Source organism: Sturnus vulgaris, chromosome Z (genome assembly GCF_052056855.1).
Source record: "Sturnus vulgaris isolate bStuVul1 chromosome Z, bStuVul1.hap1, whole genome shotgun sequence".
Classification (NCBI taxonomy): domain Eukaryota; kingdom Metazoa; phylum Chordata; class Aves; order Passeriformes; family Sturnidae; genus Sturnus; species Sturnus vulgaris.
The window spans coordinates 67,992,072-68,011,117 of record NC_142283.1 but is presented as its reverse complement, the minus strand read 5'-3'; the positions used below and the strand labels follow the sequence as shown (position 1 = coordinate 68,011,117).

Sequence of the window (19,046 nt, the reverse complement as noted above, 5' to 3'; positions counted from 1 at the left end):
GTGTACCAGAAAACAAGAATGGGTGTGGCACGCAACTCCTAGGTTGCAAATAACTGTCTGAGCAGACACTACTGACAAGAGTAATAGTACTGTTATGTTAACAAGGCCATTAAGCAATAAGCACCATGGAAAAGGGGTGAAGTTCATAAACAAGTCAATTTTCAGGAATTAACCTGGGGAAGGTCATTAGAGCCACTGCATGAGGCTGCTCTTCTCTTGTCAGCTTCCACGTAGAGGCTTTCAAAGGGACAATCATGCTGTCTCTTCTGAAAAGTTTAATTATTATACTGGTTTATTTGGATTTTCATCTGGCGGCAGGACATGAAACCTGAATGACTAGGGGGTCCCCTGAAGACTCCAGTGTACAGAAGAAACCCGAGTTTCATGTCGTCAGGATGGCAGAGGGTCTGGTTGCAGCCAGTGCCACTTGCTTACTATCTCTCCCTAAGGTGCTCAGCCAAACAACCTGCTGGGCACCACAGGGTGAGCCTTGCTGGGCAGGATTTCACTTCTAACTTTTCAGCTTTTGGCACCACTTCATGACACCCATTTTGGGCACAGCTCAATCTGAATTATAAAATAACACGGTGTTATGGAACTGCATGGAAGACTGGCTGTGTAAGAGAGTTGAGGGGACATGGTGTGAAGGGAATTCTGTTGTATTAGTCCTGCCTCTGAGGCTGTATGTGGCCCTAACACCACCTGCCTTCCAAAATATTCTGGCATGCCAGACTTAAGGAATGCACTGCAAGGCAACTGCAAAACACAAAATCTAGAAGGGGAGACACAGGCAGTCGTCATCTGCAAGACGAACAGAGCTGGACAACAAAGATGATGAAGGGACTGGAGTATCTCTCTAACAAGGAAAGGCTGAGGGATCTGGGCCCGTTCAGTCTCAGGAAGAGGTGACTGAGAGGGGACCCCATCAGTGTCTGTCAGTGTCTGCAGGGACGGGTCAGAGGAGGGACCAGGCTCTGCTCGGTGGTGCTGAGCAACAGGACAAGAGACAAAGGGGCAGAAACTGATGCAGAGGAAATTCCACCTGAACATGAGGAAGAACTTTACAGCACGGGTGACCAGGTACTGGAACAGATTACCCAGAGAAGCTGTGGAGTGTCAATTCACAGACACTGAAGAACTGTCTGAAGACAATCCTGCGCCATGTGCTCTGGATGATCCCGCTTGAGCTGGAACGGATGACCTGCTGCGGTCCTCTCCAGCCTGACCCGTTCTGTCACTCTGAACCCGTCGCGCTGCACAAATGGACTACAACTCCCGGCATGCCCCCGGCCGCCGTGCTCCGCCCCCGCCGCGCGCGCGCCCTGTCGCGTGGAAGGTGAGCGCGGGGCAGGCCGGGAATGCGAGTCGGGATTGGCCGGCTCGCGCCCCGCTTTCCAGCGTGCCGGGCAGCAGGAAGCGGCGGCGGTGGAGCGAGAAGCGGCGCGGCGAGGAGCTGCTCCCGGTGAGTCCCTGGCGGAACCGCCTCCCCACCCCTTGGAGCGCCGCGTCGTCGGGCCGCGACCCGGCCGGGAATTGAAAAGGGATCGATTTAATGCGCGCTTTGATGACGTAATAAGGAGTAACGAGGCGGCGGCGCTGCCGGGCGCCAGGTTCGGGCCGGCAGCTGTCAGGTCCCCTCCCGGGACGCCCCGCGAGACCCCCGTGCCTGCTGGCGCCGTCCGCATCGCGCTCGGATCCCCCGTGCGCCGCGATCCCTGGGCGCGGGCTAGGCCTTCCGCCTTTGCCCGCTCCGGGCACTCGGCGGCCGCTCATTGGCTTCTGCGCCCGGGGCGAGCGCTTCCCGCGCCTTGCGATTGGCCAGGATCCCGCTGACTGACACCGGCGACCGCCAATGAGGCCGCTGGTGGCCGTGGGGCGCGCGGGCCGCAGCCCGCGGGAGGCGCGCGCGGGTGGCGGGAGCCCCGGGCGGGGCGCGGGTGGCGGGGGCGCCGCCTGGCGGCCGCTGTGCCCACGATCCCAGCGGGAGTGGGAGCGACCCTGCGTCCGCGCTGCGGGGCCGCGGGGCGGGATCGGAATCGAGGCCTGCGCTGTGCCCGAGCGTTGGTTTTGAGGAAAACGTGCGGCAAGTGTGCATGAGGAATTCCCGCTTCTGCACTGCCCAGCCCGCTGCTCCCCCTTTTCCAAGATGGCGGTGCTGTGGGCACTCCGCATCAGCTCATCCGCGTCACCCGAGCTGCCCCAGCACTGCCCCGCCTGCGCCTGTGGGATCCCTGTGCGGGAAACAGACATCTGGTGCCTGGAATCCAGGGAATTGCAGATGTAACCCAGGAGAGTTGTAATAATAACATGGTTTCATTGAGGTGGATTTATAAAAGAGGCTCGGCGAATCATACGCACATCACATGAAATGTGTCCAGGGTTAGAGGCTCGTAAGGATAAGGTGTTTCCATGAGTCTTTCAAGGAAATGGCAAAGACAACTGAAGCAGTCCGTTCTCTGTCCCTCATCTGTGAGCTCACTCATAAGTGGGAGTTTGGATCATTTCTGTCCGTCTTCCTTGTCTGCTTTGTTTTCCCAACTGTACTTTTAATTCTTTCCTCAGAAGCAGTCACACTCTCATTCAACGTGTGCTGCTTTGTCAGGCCTTTTTGTGCAGTATGACTGAGGTTTTTAAAATGAGAATACTCAATGAATGCTGCAACTGCATTTAGATACACAGTAAATTCACATTTTTATTTGTTCTGTGTAAATTAAATGAACTGTCTAACATAAGTTATAAGAGTTCTAAGAAAAAACTTTTTAAAGTATCTTGTGTTTGCTGGGCTAAGGGTGCTCTATTATTTTGAGCTTTGAGGTGTTTCTTTTAAGACATCCCTACAATCAATTTGGAAGTAAAGTGAAAATCATGTGAGGTGAAAACCGTGAGATTTGGAGGTCAAATTTTTGTTTTAAGGAATTATGCAAGTCATCTGCCCTTTTATAATGTGTCAAAAATGGGCAAGAAGAATTAAACTGTGAAGTGGGTAGCTGACACCTTCCCACATGAGACTTTATGTGAAATACCAGATGGTGAAAGAAAGGCGGGAACTTCTGGCTGTCTGTCTTAGACCCACCGTTATAGATGAGGTGAAGAGAATGCAGCAGCAGCATCTGCTCCCTTCCACCTTAGCTTCCCCTGCAGGTTCCTCTGCCCACTTGAAGACCCTGACAATTGTTTCTGGTGTGAAATACGGAATACGTAGAATTTGCTTAAGGAAGAATTTGCTTTGATGTTGGATCTTTGTGTACTGTCAAGCCTCTTCAACAAGAAGGGAGATTTAATCCATGAAACAGAGAGCAGCCAATAATCTCTGAGTAATGTTCAGGTGTTAAAAAATAAATTACTTGTTAGTAGAACTGCCTTCTTAATCTTCTGAAGACATATTTCAATGATCTCAGACATAAAGGCAGGCTAACAAAGCCTGGGAGAATGGGTGTACCACTGATAGTGGACACAGAGAATGCAGAATTTAGAGACCACAGGGACATGTAGCAGAAACCATAAAATCAGAAAGAAACTAATAAAGCAACCTTAGCAATCAGCTCCAGCTGGCTAACGGGTAATTCTGGCTGGGGGAGATTGCAACGACCAACCCAAGAAACCCACGGATCCAAAAGAGGAGAGAGGCTGAGCATGTGAACTAATTGGCATGGGAAGCAAGAAAGTCATTAACGAGTAGAAGAGGGAATACTAATTAATAAGATAACTATGTTGCATGTAACCAATGAACACTAATCCTTTTGCTTGCTAAAATGTGGAATTAGTAAAAAGTTTTTATAGTTTGGTACTTAATTTGTGGAATTACACCAGGCACCTAGGCATGCACAATTGTTAAAAAAATCATCAGTGTCACCTTGAGTGTGTAGTTTTTGGCTTGTTGCACACCAGGTAACACATCTGACTTTTGTGGGCAACATTTCTGTGGTTGGCAACATAGCAAGAGCAGGTAGGGCTGGATTTCCCTTAGTAGTTGTTTGTGCTCTGCTTATTTCATTAATTTCACAAAACGACTTCTTCATAGGTGATTTTTTTTTCTGAGAGAAAAGAGGGAGAGTGTTTTGTGGTGTAAACAGGTGCTCCATAATTCTTCTTCTCTGCAGCATTCTAAATGTAAGCCATACAGTGTGGGAGTTGAAGATGAGCGTTGCTGCATGGATCTGAAGTAATTTTGCCTGGAGGTAATTTGTGAAGTGCTTTTGTTGAAGCACTTGGATGCTTTCCTGAAGTTCTTCTGCATAAGCAGCAGACTACTGTCTGCATCTCATCCAGAGACACCGAGTTCTGCTAAACCTCTCCAGGTCTGAGATCCTCTGCAGCTCCCATCCCCAGCTATGTTTATTGTGTTAGTAAGGGAGGAAGGGCTATCAGATTATAAGCATTATGTGTCTCTTTCGAAAAGCTGGCAAGGAATATTTCACTTTATAGAGGAAGAAGTATAAGTAGGATGGATGAGTAAGCTTGACAGCAAATGAAGTCCCTGGCAATTGTGATGCACTCAGAAATTGAAAATTACTGCTCTATTACATCCCTATTTAAAGGAAGTAAACGTCTTGTGTTCATGAGCTTTAAAATGTGACTTAACAGTTTTAAGAACTGCCTGTTAACCAAGTAGATGGGTGGGATTGCAAGAAGTAACTGTACGAAGATTCTGAGATTATGCTGCTGTGGTGTTGAGTAAGTAGCTGTGGAGATGTTGCATCTCTGCAGTATTTGCTTTGAGGGTGGTGGGTCCCTGCTGAATCTGTAGGATAAAGAAATACCCACTTTGGCTGTTTCTTCATGTGTCCAAATAAGATAATATTCCACATCATTAATTGTGCCATTTCCTATCTGTCAGCTAACATTGGATAAAAAACCTGTTAGCAAGACTAACAATGTTTTTCCATTGGTTTTATAGTCCTGGCAAAGTGCTAGTTAGGTCACATTTGTATAATAACCTGACTATGCACAGTATTTACTATGTTTTTTCATTTACTATTTACAGTATTCCTACTCTCATACCACATTTGTTTTGCAGATCAGGCCTTTTGCCATGGAAGCTGAGGAAACGATGGAATGTATCCAGGAATTCCCTGAACACTATAAAGTTATTTTGGATAGACTGAATGAACAACGTGAGCAGGACCAGTTTACGGATATCACTCTGATTGTCGATGGTATGTACAGGCCTGAGAAACAGTTGGTATTCAGAGAATTCTGAAAGCTATGCTAGGATGCTGTTGGATTTTTCATGGTCAGGTATCACACTGGGCTGTGAACAAATTCTTGGTTCTGTACCTGTATGCAAGTTACTTGCAAAGTTTCATCGTAGTGATTAATAATTTTGCTTCTGCTTTCCCAAACAAGAGACTAAAAGATTTTCAGATAGAAGCCCTCTTTGAAACTGCTGTGGTATATTTAATGTGCTAAGCATTCCCAAAACATTGTTAAAATATTTTTCTCTGACTTGTCTGACTGCATGCAGAGAATTTTTACAAATACTCTGTCTAAATAAAAAAACCCCACACCTTGAAGTAATATTCTCACAGCAGCTTCTCTGGTATCTGGCTACTATTTTAATGTATACTTAAAAAAGGGTAGAGCACACAACTTTTTGTATATGTTCTAAGGATATGTTTTAAAAGGATGATGAAGATACACGCACTTACTGTTTTCTTAGAAAAGGTAGTATGTGCTAGATCACTTAAATCTGCTTCGTATTCCAAACATGTCTTAGAATGGATGATTGCTACAGGGAATATAGGCAGTGTCCATTAGGACTTAATAAAGGACTACCACCTGATCTTTAAAAGGAGAGCAGCAACTCACTTGAAGAAAAGTGATCACACAGAGTCCAGATTAGAAGGAGGTAAGCAAACGAAGAAAAACAAATATTCTTCAGGGATAGCCACAGTTTCACTGACAGCACTCGCCCTTAATGCTTGCTCCTGCTCTGTCATTACCAAATCCATGTGTTGAATGCAGAGCTGGTTTTGTGTGTGCAGCTGTGTAATTCTAATCCTTGTTGCTTCCTTTATTCCTGTATCACTGAGCCCTATGAATGTTCATGCCTCCACTGGGGAGAAGAAACACAGATTCTGGAAGACAGAAAGAATAGAGCAGAATCACTTTTGTTCTGTAGTGTTTATGCTGGTGATGATGATAACATACATCAGTCTGCAGGAGCAGCAAAAACATGAGACATACAGAGCTGAGCCTAAGACATACCGAAAAAAGTTTGCATAGAAATTTTCCATAATTCATTTCTCAAATAAGAAACGAGTGAGTGAGTGAGTGAGGTCAGTAATGTCAGCAAGGTTCTGTATGAGAAGGGATGAGCCAGCTGCAGTAGTGTCCTGTGTTACAAGGAGTAACAGTATATGCTGCTGGAATAGATGTTTAAACTGGGTGGTCCTTTTTTCTGCATCTGCCTTTATTCTGCACTATGAAGGGAGGAAGGTGTTACCTTAAATCAAACTTTCTGTTTCCCTTTACAGGTCATCATTTTAAAGCTCATAAGGCAGTTCTTGCTGCCTGTAGTCAGTTCTTCCATAAATTCTTCCAAGATTTCACTCAGGAGCCTTTGGTGGAGATTGAAGGTAATCTGACGTGTGCAGATCAGAGCATTCAGAATTGTGTGCTCAAGCTGGAAATTATTGTAGCATCCTTAGAACAGGCCAGTGCATAGAATGTTTAGGCTTGGAGTAACAGAATCTTCACCTAGGCCCAACCTCTCCTGCTGTGGGAAGGGATGTCTCCCATAAGACCAGGTTGGTCAAGGACATAGCCAGCCTGGCTTTGAACATTTGAACATGCTTGGTCATTGCAGTTAACTTTCTAGATCTTAGTTCTTGTGTTCTGAGACAGCTACCATCACTGGAAAGAAAACCTTCCTCAAGAAAAATCAAAATGAGAACAGTATTAAATATATTGAAAGGGAAAATGTGAGATTATATGGTGCTTTTTCATGATTTTTTCCCATTTTTTTCCCCTAATACATGGCTAGTGATGGTCAGGCAGACCGTGTATATGTTTTAGGGCTAGCAGTACTACACAAAAGCTTTCCCAGAGAAAAGCCATTCTGGTCAGCTGAAAAAGGCTGTCGGTGATGGCCAGTGGCTGATGCCTTGGCTGGGATGCACGAGCAAATCAGACATGGAGCAATACTTATGTGGTAGGCGGGGAGGAAATTAAGTTCCTGGAGCAGCATTTCAGCCTCCAGGAATAGTATTTTTGTGTTTAAATTTTGTATTTTTGAAAGAGCTTTTTGTGCATCTTATCATTCCTTTTATATTTGTCATGGCAAAACTCCACAGTTGTTCCAGACTCAAATGTTTCTCTAGTAGATTTCTTAATTCCAATTTGAGTGAGGTTGGAACTAGGTGATTATAAAGGCCTCTGCCAACCCAAACCATTCAGTGGAGCCATTTAAGGGTGTGTTATTTATGAAACTGGCAGCTACAGTACTGTGATCAAAATGGCATGCAGGCAAGTGTGCAAGATTCACTGGGAAGATGAGGCTGTGGAATTGTTAACTGTAACTTGTTTCTCTTGCCTGTATACAGGTGTAAGTAACATGGCATTTCGTCACTTAATTGAGTTCACCTATACAGCAAAACTAATGGTACAAGGTGAGGAAGAAGCAAATGATGTTTGGAAAGCTGCAGAGTATCTACAAATGCTAGAAGCAATCAAAGCACTTGAAATCAGGTAAGCATATAAGCCTCTTTTTCTTCCCAGCACTGAAGGAGGGAGTCTTAGTAAGGCTTTTACAAGAGCTGGCTGCCAGTATTTAGTAGTGCTGTTTCTTATGCTGGAACCTCCTTAACTTGTGTAGAACCATATATTGTTATACTGTAACATACATGTCGGAACTACACAGGGTAAAACAAGAATGTCGCATTTGTTGGGCTAGAACTCAATGACAAGTGACCTGGCTTGTAAATGTTGCTGATGTTGTAGGGCTGTGACTCTGTGGTAGCTGATAGTTGGTCTGTGTCTGTCTGGTGGCCCACACCTGATTGACAGCTGGCTGTGCAGTGACAATGTGTCTCTGGTAGTCAGACAACATTAACAAGTTTGTGCTGGTGTTTTGATTTTGTGCAGCTTTCTGCTGTTTCTGAGAGAATAAGCAGTGATCTTAAAACCTGTTGCTGCAAAATTAATCTCTCAAACTTCTTGAATGAATGTAACTGTTGAAGTCAGTTTTATTGGGCTCAATACTCGATCAAATGTTGCTGCAGCACCTGTTATCCAGTACCAGAAACTGTAATCCATTGCCAAAGTCTAGCTTGAAAAAAGTGGGTGCCAGTCCCATCGTGCTGTTTTTCATCCCCTTTTTTCCATTTCACTTCCGTGAAGTTCTCTCATGTTCTTATTTCTTCTGCCTGCTACACTGGTTGCTTTTGGTACATGATCCAAGTGCTCCTTGCAGAGCACCTGTCATCTTGTAGACATCAGAAATCCAGGCTCTATGAAACTGGGTTTAGCTGATCTGTTTTCCTGTGTGTGAGCAGACTAAGGTGACATTTATAAACTGTGGCCTGCAATTACATCGTAAGTTACACATCTGACAGTATGACTTGGAGATACTGGGCAAAATCTTGTCTCTTGTTACTAGAAAGCCTGGAAGTGATAGGGAGTGCTTTACATGAAAGGATTCATCACAGTGCAGAGGAAGGTTAAAAGCACAGCTTACTCCAGTCTATTTGATGGGAAGATAACCACTTATTTTTGAAACTGATGATCAGTAGTAAAACCTGCAGCACAGTAGTGCTGTGGATGACTTGAAAGCATTGACTCACTCAGCTGTGTCTGTGTCTAAGATGCCATGCTATCCCTGACATTTTGGAGGAAGAGGGTTATGTACGTGTTATTCAGGGAGAACAGCACAGAATCGAGGGTTGCGTTTAAGACCAGAAAATTAAACTAGAATACTCCTTTTAGATTCTAGTGGCTTTTTTTTTTTTATGTCAGCTGTTAGCAGTGTGCCTTCCTGAACTATGGGATATGTTAATCCTTGTGTGTATAACCGTCATGTGAAGTCACAACTGAAGTGTTTTCTGACAAGCTCAAAGTACTGCTTGCAGCTGCACACAGAGAACAGAGCTTAAGAGGTGAATGGCATAGGAGGGACTTGAACCTTATTTCTGAGTAAGCAGGCCAAATGATTTATTATTTATTATTTTAGAGGAGATTTCTTTCCAAGTACAGAATTTCACAAATTTTTAGGTAAGTCATTAGGTTAGCTGGTTTTTCTTCTTGTTAGACCCTTTGTATCATTCAAACAGAGCTATTTACTTTAAATACTTAAAAATATTTTATCGGCTTTAACAATGTTATTTTACTGCACTAAGAAGTGTAGATTAAGGACAAATTACCTTCCGATGTGCACACAGATTATGTGTCTGATTTTCACACAGATAATGTGATCATCATTCAACTTTGAGTAACAGCTAAGGGAGTGTTGGATGCAGAACCTCATTACTAGGCAGGAGTTACGTCATTGTTAAGTGATCTTAACCATGTCTATGCAAATGCTTTTCAGGAACAAAGAAAATTCATCACCCTTAGAATCAAATGAAGCACAAGCTAAAAGTAAGCCAAAAAAGAGGAAGATTGCTGAAACCTCTAATGTTATCACAGAAACACTGCCATCTGCAGAATCAGAACCTGTTGAAATTGAGGTTGAGATTGCTGAAGGGACGATGAAAGTGGAAGATGACAGCATTGAAACCCTTGAAGAAGTAGCTTCTGCAGAGCAATCCATAAAATACATACAGACAACAGGTACATCAGATGAATCTGCTTTGGCTCTTTTGGCAGATATCACCAGCAAGTATCGTCAGGGAGAGAGAAAATGCCAGATCCAAGAAGAAGGTGATAGTGCAACTGACCCCTCGTGCAAACAGGTAGAAGGTATTGAAATTGTGGAACTTCAGCTGTCACACATGAACAATTTATTCCACTGTGAGAAATGTAACCGTTCATTTAAATTGTTTTACCATTTTAAGGAACACATGAAAACACACTCTACTGAGAATTACAAGTGTGACATATGCAATAAAAGATACCTACGAGAGAGTGCTTTGAAACAGCACCTCACCTGTTACCACCTTGATGAAGGTGGTGCCAGCAGGAAGCAAAGACCTGGCAAGAAAATACATGTATGCCAGTACTGTGACAAGCAGTTTGACCACTTTGGGCATTTTAAAGAGCACCTTCGGAAGCACACAGGTAAGAACACGGCTAAAGTCCTGTGCTTGTGGCCTTCATTCTAGTATTTTGGACTTTTGCATGTTTTGGGGAAATAGATAATATGCTGAAGAAAATAAATGAATCCTGAGTGCTAGAAACACTTGGCTTCTTCTTATAACTGAAATGGTGGTATGTCTTTGTTTGCTAATGTTTTCCTTTGTTCGTGTTTTTTTGTTTTCAATTGATGTAGACTTTTCAGGGATTGCCAATTAAAAGTAGGCACCTGAAACCAGAAAGTACTAAGGAAGCTTCTCTGTCAAGTCTATTAAATCTTAAAGATATTTTTCAAAATACTTCCTTAAGGCATGTCCCCTTCTTCAAAAATACCAAACTGAAGAACTGCTTTTATTTTCAGAATTTTCTGTAAATATTTCTGTTGAAATATTATTTAAATCACAATCTTCTTGGTGGAATACACTGTAGAGAGTTTCTTTATCTGACAGTTTCTGAATAATTGCCTATTAGACGTAAAATACCCTCAAAGAATTATGTCTTGTACCATCTTTGGAAAATTTGGAAAGTTTTACCCTTGCTCTTGTCTTGTCTCATCTATGATTTGAATTTTCTTCGTTAATTAAGCAAAGCTACTAAAACTAGTAAAACATTTCTAGTCATTATAGTACACTTTTTTTTACTGTGAAATCTACCTCTTTAAAATCTGGGTAGCAAAAATATTTTGAGTATAAAGTGATTTGTTCTCCTCGTTTTTCTTTTTAGTATGGGAGATTATTTCTTCTTCATCTCATTGAAAAATCTGCTGAGTGAACAGACACTGAGAATGACACAGATAACTGAATGTAAAATATACATGGACTTGAGCTTCCAGATGTTTTTGTTTAATGTGCCAATCATGAGTCATAAGTAAAAGTTTAATGGAGAGTAGTAGCTCTGTTTCTTTTGCAGCTTGTTATTGTTAAAGCCTTTTAATTAGAATGTCTTAATTTAATTAGAATGTATCTGTGTGCTAAGTATTCATATATGGCTGTGTCCGATCTATTCCAAATAGCCTCCTAAAAGTTCCTTTTATAAACAAGCTTTGGGAAGTCCTTATCCCCTGTAAAGCAGGGAGTGTTTCTCCATTATAAGCAATTCAAATACATGCAGTTAATAAAATTTTATTCAGGAAGAAATTTGTGGCAGATAACCACAGTAATCCAAAATATGTACTACGTTCGTCGCTCTTGCAAAAAAGAATTTTCAATTCGAAGTAAGCTAGCATATCACGAGAGGTACAAAACACTTAATATATATTGATCTAATCAGTATAACATATGGAATTACTTACAGTTTAGCATTTTCAAAAGCCTTGAGCTTAAAAACAGATATCAGCATTTAACTGTGATCTCCTAAGGAAAATGAAAAAATCTCCCATTTTATTATAGGCTTTCTAAATTCTGAGCTCTGTATAGCACTGGTTGAATGCTAAAATGAACTTGAAAGGCCTGTGAGAATGTCCGAAAAATATTTTATCCTGTTGTCGTTCAATCATTATACCAGCAATTCCATTAAAATAGCAGTGGAGCAGTAATAGGATTATAAAATGGCTTGGGTTGGAAGGGACTTTGGACGTCATTTAGTTCAACTGTCTGGGGCCAAGGGCAGAGTACCTTCCAGTAGACCATGTTGCTGTGAGCCACATCAGCCTGGCCCTAAGTACTTCTCAAGAATGAGACAACCACGGCTTTTCTGGGAAACTTGTTTCAGTGCATAACCACCCTTTGAGAAAATAATCTCTTACTTACATCTAACCTAAACCTACTCTGTTTCAGCTTAAGGCCATTCCCCCTTTGCCATTATCACTACATTCCCTTGTAAAAAGTCCCTCACCAGCCTTCCTGTAGACTGCCTTTAGGCACTGGGAGGTGCTCTTAGACCTGAAGCTTTTTCTTCTCCAGGCTGAACAACCGCATTGCTCTCAGCCTGTCTTCACAGCGTAGCTACCAGGAGGATCTGCTCCATGATTTTTAGGGCATGGAGGTGAGACTGACTGGCCTGTAGTTCCCCAGGTCTTCCTTATGAAACGATTATGGTTCTGCTTTTCCAGTCATCTTGAACTTCACTGGACTGCCACACCTCAAATTTTATGGATAGTTGCTTAACAACTTCTTTCACCAGCTCTCAGGACCAGGAGATGCATGTCATCAGGTCCCATGGACTTAGTTTTTGTGTCTGAGTTTGTCCAGGAGCTCTTTTGTCATCCATGCATGCTCTGTAGAATCATAGAATCACTGAATGGTTTGCATTGGTAGGAACCTTGAAGGTCATCTAATTCCAAACCCACTAGCTGCTTGGGCAAAATCCATGATTTTTGACCTGCAAGACTGATGTCATTTTAGTGTCCTTTCTGCCTTTCCTGTACACTTCAAATTGTAGCATTTTGTAACCATTGAGGGAAATGTTCCCACCATTTAACGTATTTGTGTAGCTTTTAGGTATATAACTGACACTAAAGTTACTTATGAATGTCTTTTGAAAAGCTTATTAGGAAATTGTAAATATTCCTGATAATTGTTTTTCCACTGCAATAGCCAATAACTACCGCATGCCTGAAAATGCAGGCCTTTAAACTAGCTAGGATTGATCCTCCTGGCATTCACTGAAACGGCTCAGCCTCTTTTGGAGTTCATTATCCATTTGTTTCAGCAGTGGTGCTGGTGGCAGTACGTATACAGATTATTACAGACTTTCAGAGGAAACACACTCTTCCAGGTTTTTATTGCATTTTAATTTGCTTGAATGTCATTGTGTTTGTGCATGGTGCAACACCGTTTGTTCAGTACCATTTGATGACAGCATAGTACCTTACATGATAATAAGACCTGCTCTCAGCTTCCCCTGCTGTTGTCTTTAGCTGGCTTCTATGTTTGATACTGTGGTTGAAATGAAGTGGCCAAACTGAGAGGAATTTTTATCTTGCTTGTGCCCATTTAGGTCCCTCTGTGCTTTCTCGTTGGTGTACTTTGGGGGAAAGCTGGATGTGGGTTTTTTTTTTGTTTTAGTATTGATGCACTGTTATTTCAAAATCATTCTGTGCCAGCTTTGTTTTCTGGAGCTCAGTTTCAAGCATAAGCTATTATTACTGAAAATAAAAGGTTGTATTTTTAAATACTTTCTTTTTTAATATGTCACCTTGTATATTGGTTAATGTTGATTCTTTAATTGTAACTATTAGCAGATGAAAAGTGTGAAATAGCTCCTATTTCTTTAAATTTTTTTCTAGAATAGTAACATCATTTCCACAAATACCTTAAATGCTACTGGTAATTGTTACATTGGTTTTCTTCTAAATGAGAGTTATGACTCTGCATCATTTTTTGCCCTTTTATATTCAATTTTCATCTCTTTTTCTGCAGAATAATCCAGTTCTCTACATCTTTACAGTGTATTTATCAACCTAGACAAGAGGTAGAGAGGGGAAGAAGAGAGAGACCTGAAAGAAGACTGGCTGGTTTTATATGCTTACAAATCCTTGTATCTGTCTTAACAGGTGAAAAACCCTTTGAATGTCCAAACTGCCATGAACGTTTCGCCAGGAATAGCACTCTCAAATGTCACCTGACAGCCTGTCAGTCTGGAGCTGGTGCTAAAAAAGGAAGAAAGAAGCTCTATGAATGTCAGGTGGGTAATGGAAGTAGGTGCGTCTGAATTAGCTACCTTCCTGCTTCGAGGAGCATGGGAGGACTGAACAGGAGAGGCAGTGAGTGTGGGCAAGGATTGAGTCCAACTCCCAGCCTTGCACGGGACACCCCAAGAGTCACTCCATGTGCCTGAGAGCATTGTCCAAACGCTTCTTGAGCTCTGTCAGGCTTGGTGCTGTGACCACTGCCCTGGGGAGCTGTTCCAGTGCCCAAACACCCTCTGGGTGAAAAACTGTCTAATATCCAAACTAAACCTCCCCTGACTCAGCTTTAGGCCATTGCCTGAGGTCCTGTCACTGTCGCCACAGAAAAGAGATCAGTGCCTGCCCTCCTCTTCTCACAAGAAAGTTGTAGACACTAGTGAGGATGGATGACATTCAACCACAACATGCAGATAAATTCTCACATCTAAGTTATGTCCATTTAAAATATGGAATTACTGATGTGGAGCCTTATAATACTTAAAATCATAGAGATTCTTCTGGGTAGGCTGCATTTTAGTGGTCTTTCTGCTTCTTTTTCAAAGTTCTTGATACACTGACCTATGCCTTTCCCACTTCTAAGCATGCTTCACTAAAAATGAAGCCCAAAGTCCAAAATGCAAATTACTATTTAATTTATTTTTTTTATTCTCTGTTTGATACCAAACATACTGATTTTGTCTGGAAGGTAATTACAACTTATGACAGCAGTCTGTAGTATTTTTTAAGCAAAATAAATGCTGTAGAGAGTGATAGGATACTTTGTCTCTATGTAACTGACATTTGAAAAACTGTTGAGATAAATCTAACTTCTCTTTTAAAGAGCTGATTCAAGTCATAACATTTTCTAAACTTCATCCTCTCACAGATGTTGTGAATGTGGATTTGTGTGCCTTCTGCCTGCAGAAACTGCAGTAATTCTTTTAGAACGTCTAGAATTTTTAAAAAATTTTTCTCTTTAGAACTAAATTTGAACAAATAGGTCTTTGTTCACTGAACAAAGAGGAGAAAAAACTGCCGTCTTCATGAGTCCTTTCAGTGCTCTTCAGCTGTATGCCTTGAATACTGAATTAGATTCTGTGTGGCAAGAACAATAATTATGTGCCTGGGCATTGCTGATAGTCATTATCTTTATATATAACTGATTTTGAATGTTTATCTATAATATTAGTATTTTAAAAACTATGTGCAATCTCTTTCTGAAATGTGAGTCTGGGGGAAAAAGGTGTGGCAATAGTGTTACAACCCATTTTAGCAGATTTCAGCAGCAAAATGGAGAGGTTTGTCTGATTTCACAGACCTAGTCTTGATTTAATCCTGTCAGATACTCCCTTCATCATCTTCCTGTGCTCTTACTGCAAATTATGAAGAGATAAAACATCCTGTTTCAAAACTGTTTGCCAACAGCGAAGGGGTGTTGAAATGTGTTTTGTTGTTGCCTTCTACAGCAAAACACATTTGCATGGACAAATCCTCCTGAGCCTGTGGGTTTTTTACTCCAAGTCTGACTTTACCCCACTCATCTGTCTCCTCTACCCTGCATCTCATTTATTTCTGCAGTCTCTGTGTGTTGTTTTCCAGCTATTTACCTGCAGTTCCAGCTGAAGGGAAGGAAGGGAGCTCATGTGCTTTGTGAAAACAGCATGTCTACTGTTGAGGCAGCACTTTTGGCTGGAAGAGAATGAGAGGGATGGAGTTTTAAATGTTTTATCTGCTGAAATCACTCAAGTGGAGTATTTTTTAAATCACAAAATGGGAGCATTCAGCCTAGCCTGTTAAACCTCACAATGTCATGAGCAAGTGAAAGCTGACAAGGAAAAGTTGTTCAGTAGTACTGCATCTAGAATGCCAGTAAAACAACAGTCTGCATTACACTTTCATTGCACCCTATTAATGCATAAATATCTTTCCACCCAAAACTCTAATTCCAGACATGTATTGATTGGAGTATGATACTGTACATGAATTTCAGATGAGAAAACTTTCAAATGCTCTACTGACTCGTGAATTTTGTAGGTATCTTATGTATACACACCTCAAAATAACTCACCATTCTTAAAAAAAAGAATAAATAAATATCAAGTCCCCTGTTAATTTACAGCTTTCTTCTCAGCTTTTACCTCTAATATGTGTGTTTTTTTCAATCCAAGTAGCAAGAAGCTGTACAGTGTGAAGCCATGATCTCAGCTAGATGTTGTATTTTGTCACATTTTTGTTGGCACTGTTTAACATGCTGTGTCTTTTGTTTCAGGTTTGTAACAGCGTGTTTAACAGCTGGGATCAGTTCAAAGACCACTTGGTAATACACACTGGTGACAAACCCAACCACTGTACCTTATGTGATTTGTGGTTTATGCAAGGCAGTGAGCTGAGAAGGCATCTCAAAGAAATGCACAATATTTCAGAACTAGTAGTGACAGAAGAGGTTCTTCCAGTGGAAGCTATGGAAGCTGAACCAGTAACATCAATGACAATAATAGAACAAGTTGAGCAAGTGCATGTCTTACCAGTAATTCAAGTACAAGTGGATCCTGCACAGGTAACTGTGGAACAGATGCACCAGGATCTCATACAGGACAATCAAGTGAAAGGCACACAGATGGAGGAACTACAGGAACAGGTGCAGATTAGTTACCTGGAAGTTGAACACATTCAGACTGAACAAGGTGCTGAAGTTCATGTGGAGCAGTTACATGTCGAGCACGTAAATCAAATACAGATGGAAGAAGTACAGGCAGAACTTATAGATGGAACAGACCTTGAACAAGTAGAATATCAAAGTGTTGATCAAGGAGAAGCAGAAGAACAGGATCATAATCAAGTGGATGATGCAGATAAGGAACATAATGAGCAAGCTGAAGACTTAAAAACACAATTAATGGACACACAAAATGCAAAAGTGGATGACTAGGACAAATAATGACACTGCAGTTTTAAGAATGAAATACCAAATTATTTTTGTTAACTTTTACATTGGGTTTTGAACCGTCACTGGTCACCTTTCCAGTATGCTGTCCATAGAAAGCTGGACAAGTGGACCAAAATTAGCTTTCGTCATGTACAATTAGACTTCTCTCATATGTGAAAAATACTTCCCCATTCATGTAGTGCCATGGAACAGAAACTACCACAGACACGGACAACTTTGTGGGATTTTTTTGCAATGAATAGCTTGTATCATTGTTACACCATTCCTGGGCATAAGTAAAAGTAATTTCACCTCTTTTCCTCTTGCAGTAGAAGCAAAGTCTTGTAAAAATTTGCAGGATATCTGCAGCAGGAGAATCAGTAAAATCTGAGGGGTTCTGCTGTAAGTGGCAATTACGTATCTGTGAATTTTTGGATCTTAACTTTCAGGCTGGGCTAAAAGCACTGTTGCTGGAGGTCTCTGAGCACAAAAGTCCTGTGCCTTTTCAACACTGAGTGGTTAAATTTCCACAAAGTTTCTAGGGTTTTTGAGAACTTAGTTCTGTAAAAGGCAACGTAGGTAATGTTATAGTGCTTTATATTTTTGCTTGAAATTGCCAGTTACTGATTTTCTTTTTGCATTACATTTAGAGGCGGGGGGGCTGAGGGAGGGAACAGACGTCACTTGGAGGCAGCAGGACACTCTAAAAGGGACACTTAAAAATAGGAAAGGCTTAGTAGAGTCTGATAAACATGATTTGGAAGAAAGCTACGAGCAGGCTCTTCTTTTATAAATAATCATTTTTGAAAATGAATATGTTTAAACATAAATATAGAAACTTGTCTATATGCTATCAGGTTCTTGGTTTTTTTTTTAAATGAAATTCTGACACTTGACAAAAAGATGTGCTAAACATAAAAGTAAAAGCCATAGGTATGAGTGCTAAACTGTGGATTGAAAAGTAGAAGTGTAAATAGTTTAATCAATATTAGAAAATAAAACAATACCAACCATTAAATGTTGCATTATTTATTTCATCCAATATATTAGGAACAACTGAGTGACTGGCAGTTAAGTGCCAAGTTCCAGTGTTAAGGATCAATCTAATTTTTAATATGATTAATAGCTTTTTACTGTAAAGTTAGATTCGTTTAGAGAATGCTTGTCTATGGTCAAAGATGTTAAGAATGTCTTAATTACTGCTGGAGATTAGAGGTGCTCCAAACTCCTGAAGAAACTTTTATTTTCAAAGCCTTAAATGAATGGAAGAATTTTTGCAAGGACAGTCTCTACTGCTCTTGGTAATACTATAGCTCTTACTTAAAATCAGGCTTTTCTATTCAATCTTCAAATGCAGAACTGTTTCCTGGGATTTGTGCTTTTATTTAGTTTCATTCAATATTACTGTGTTTCATCATGGCCTTTGAGAAACTGTTGCAAAAGAAACATGGATCTCAATTAAAATCTCAAACAATTTGATTAATGTAACTTGCATTCTTTTATTATGTTTTATGTTTTCTGAGATGCAAGTAAATCTGCAGTGAGATTCTGTGCAGGGGAAAGGATGTGGCCCAATGTTAATCATGAGAGTAAATTTTAGGTATTATATTTATACCTGGCTTCTGATAAGCAGCTTGTCTTCTGATAACATGGAACGGACAGGCCTGTTTGCTTAGCTGCCGAGCTCTAAAATTTTTTAGGTATAAATGCAGATAGTGTAATTTAAGGAACAGTCTCTCTGTGCATCTGACCAACAAAGCGAAATTTTATGTAGTTTTTAAGACGAATGTATATTGAACAATTCCATGGTATTGGCAGCAAGGCCGTGGTTGGTAAGCACAGTTGGGCTGTTCTCGTGGTTCTGTTTGCTCTCCCCTTTTCAACAGCAGCACATATGGATTCGCAGGAGAACGATGCTCTGCGGTTGTGCCCAGCGTCGCCTGTTCCAATTCCCGGTGAGGCTGGGCGGGAGCACCGTGTCCCCTCCTCACCCTGAGGGACACGGAGGAAGGCTCTCAAGAAATAACTGCTACACAGGGCCCTTCCCCCGTCCCCCGTAACTTCTTTCCCAAATGACTGAAGCCCAAAATTCTTGCCGGTGCCCGCAGCAGCTGACCCCGCAGGAGGAGGGAAGGGTGTGGGAGCTCCCGGGCCGGCCGCCGGGAGGCGGGGAAATGGCGCGGCCGCCCTTAGCTGTAAATGGCGGCGCCGGGCCGGGTCCCGGGAACGGCTGGGAGCCTGGGGCCGGTGGCCGTGGCAGGATCCCGGGAACGGGCGGGCCGG

At 41.8% G+C, this 19,046-nt stretch overlaps 1 protein-coding gene across 3 annotated transcripts; it reads left to right on the top strand.

The window, feature by feature from the left end:
- Positions 1-1,341: 1,341 nt before the first annotated feature.
- On the top strand, positions 1,342-17,781 carry ZBTB35 (zinc finger and BTB domain containing 35). Of its 3 annotated transcripts, XM_088156553.1 has the most exons (8): positions 1,342-1,462; positions 5,018-5,156; positions 6,477-6,578; positions 7,545-7,689; positions 9,527-9,890; positions 9,993-10,215; positions 13,724-13,854; positions 16,107-17,781. In XM_088156553.1, exons 2-8 carry the CDS (start codon positions 5,033-5,035, stop codon positions 16,764-16,766), a joined length of 1,749 nt encoding a protein of 582 aa, XP_088012679.1. In that variant the 5' UTR covers positions 1,342-1,462; positions 5,018-5,032; the 3' UTR covers positions 16,767-17,781. The 3 variants fall into 3 exon arrangements, with proteins under 3 accessions (XP_088012679.1, XP_014739766.1, XP_088012680.1); XM_014884280.2 differs by having other exon boundaries at positions 9,527-10,215; XM_088156554.1 differs by lacking the exon at positions 1,342-1,462 and adding an exon at positions 4,128-4,178 and having other exon boundaries at positions 9,527-10,215.
- The last annotated feature ends 1,265 nt before the right edge of the window (positions 17,782-19,046 follow it).

What these genes read in the sequence shown, in the direction of transcription:
- ZBTB35 (XM_014884280.2), top strand. Translation starts at nt 5,033, where the DNA reads ATGGAAGCTGAGGAAACGATGGAATGTATCCAGGAATTCCCTGAACAC. An exon ending in TATCACTCTGATTGTCGATG is followed by an intron (nt 5,157 to 6,476) that starts GTATGTACAGGC and finishes TTCCCTTTACAG; the next exon opens with GTCATCATTTTAAAGCTCAT. An exon ending in AGAAGCTCTATGAATGTCAG is followed by an intron (nt 13,855 to 16,106) that starts GTGGGTAATGGA and finishes CTTTTGTTTCAG; the next exon opens with GTTTGTAACAGCGTGTTTAA.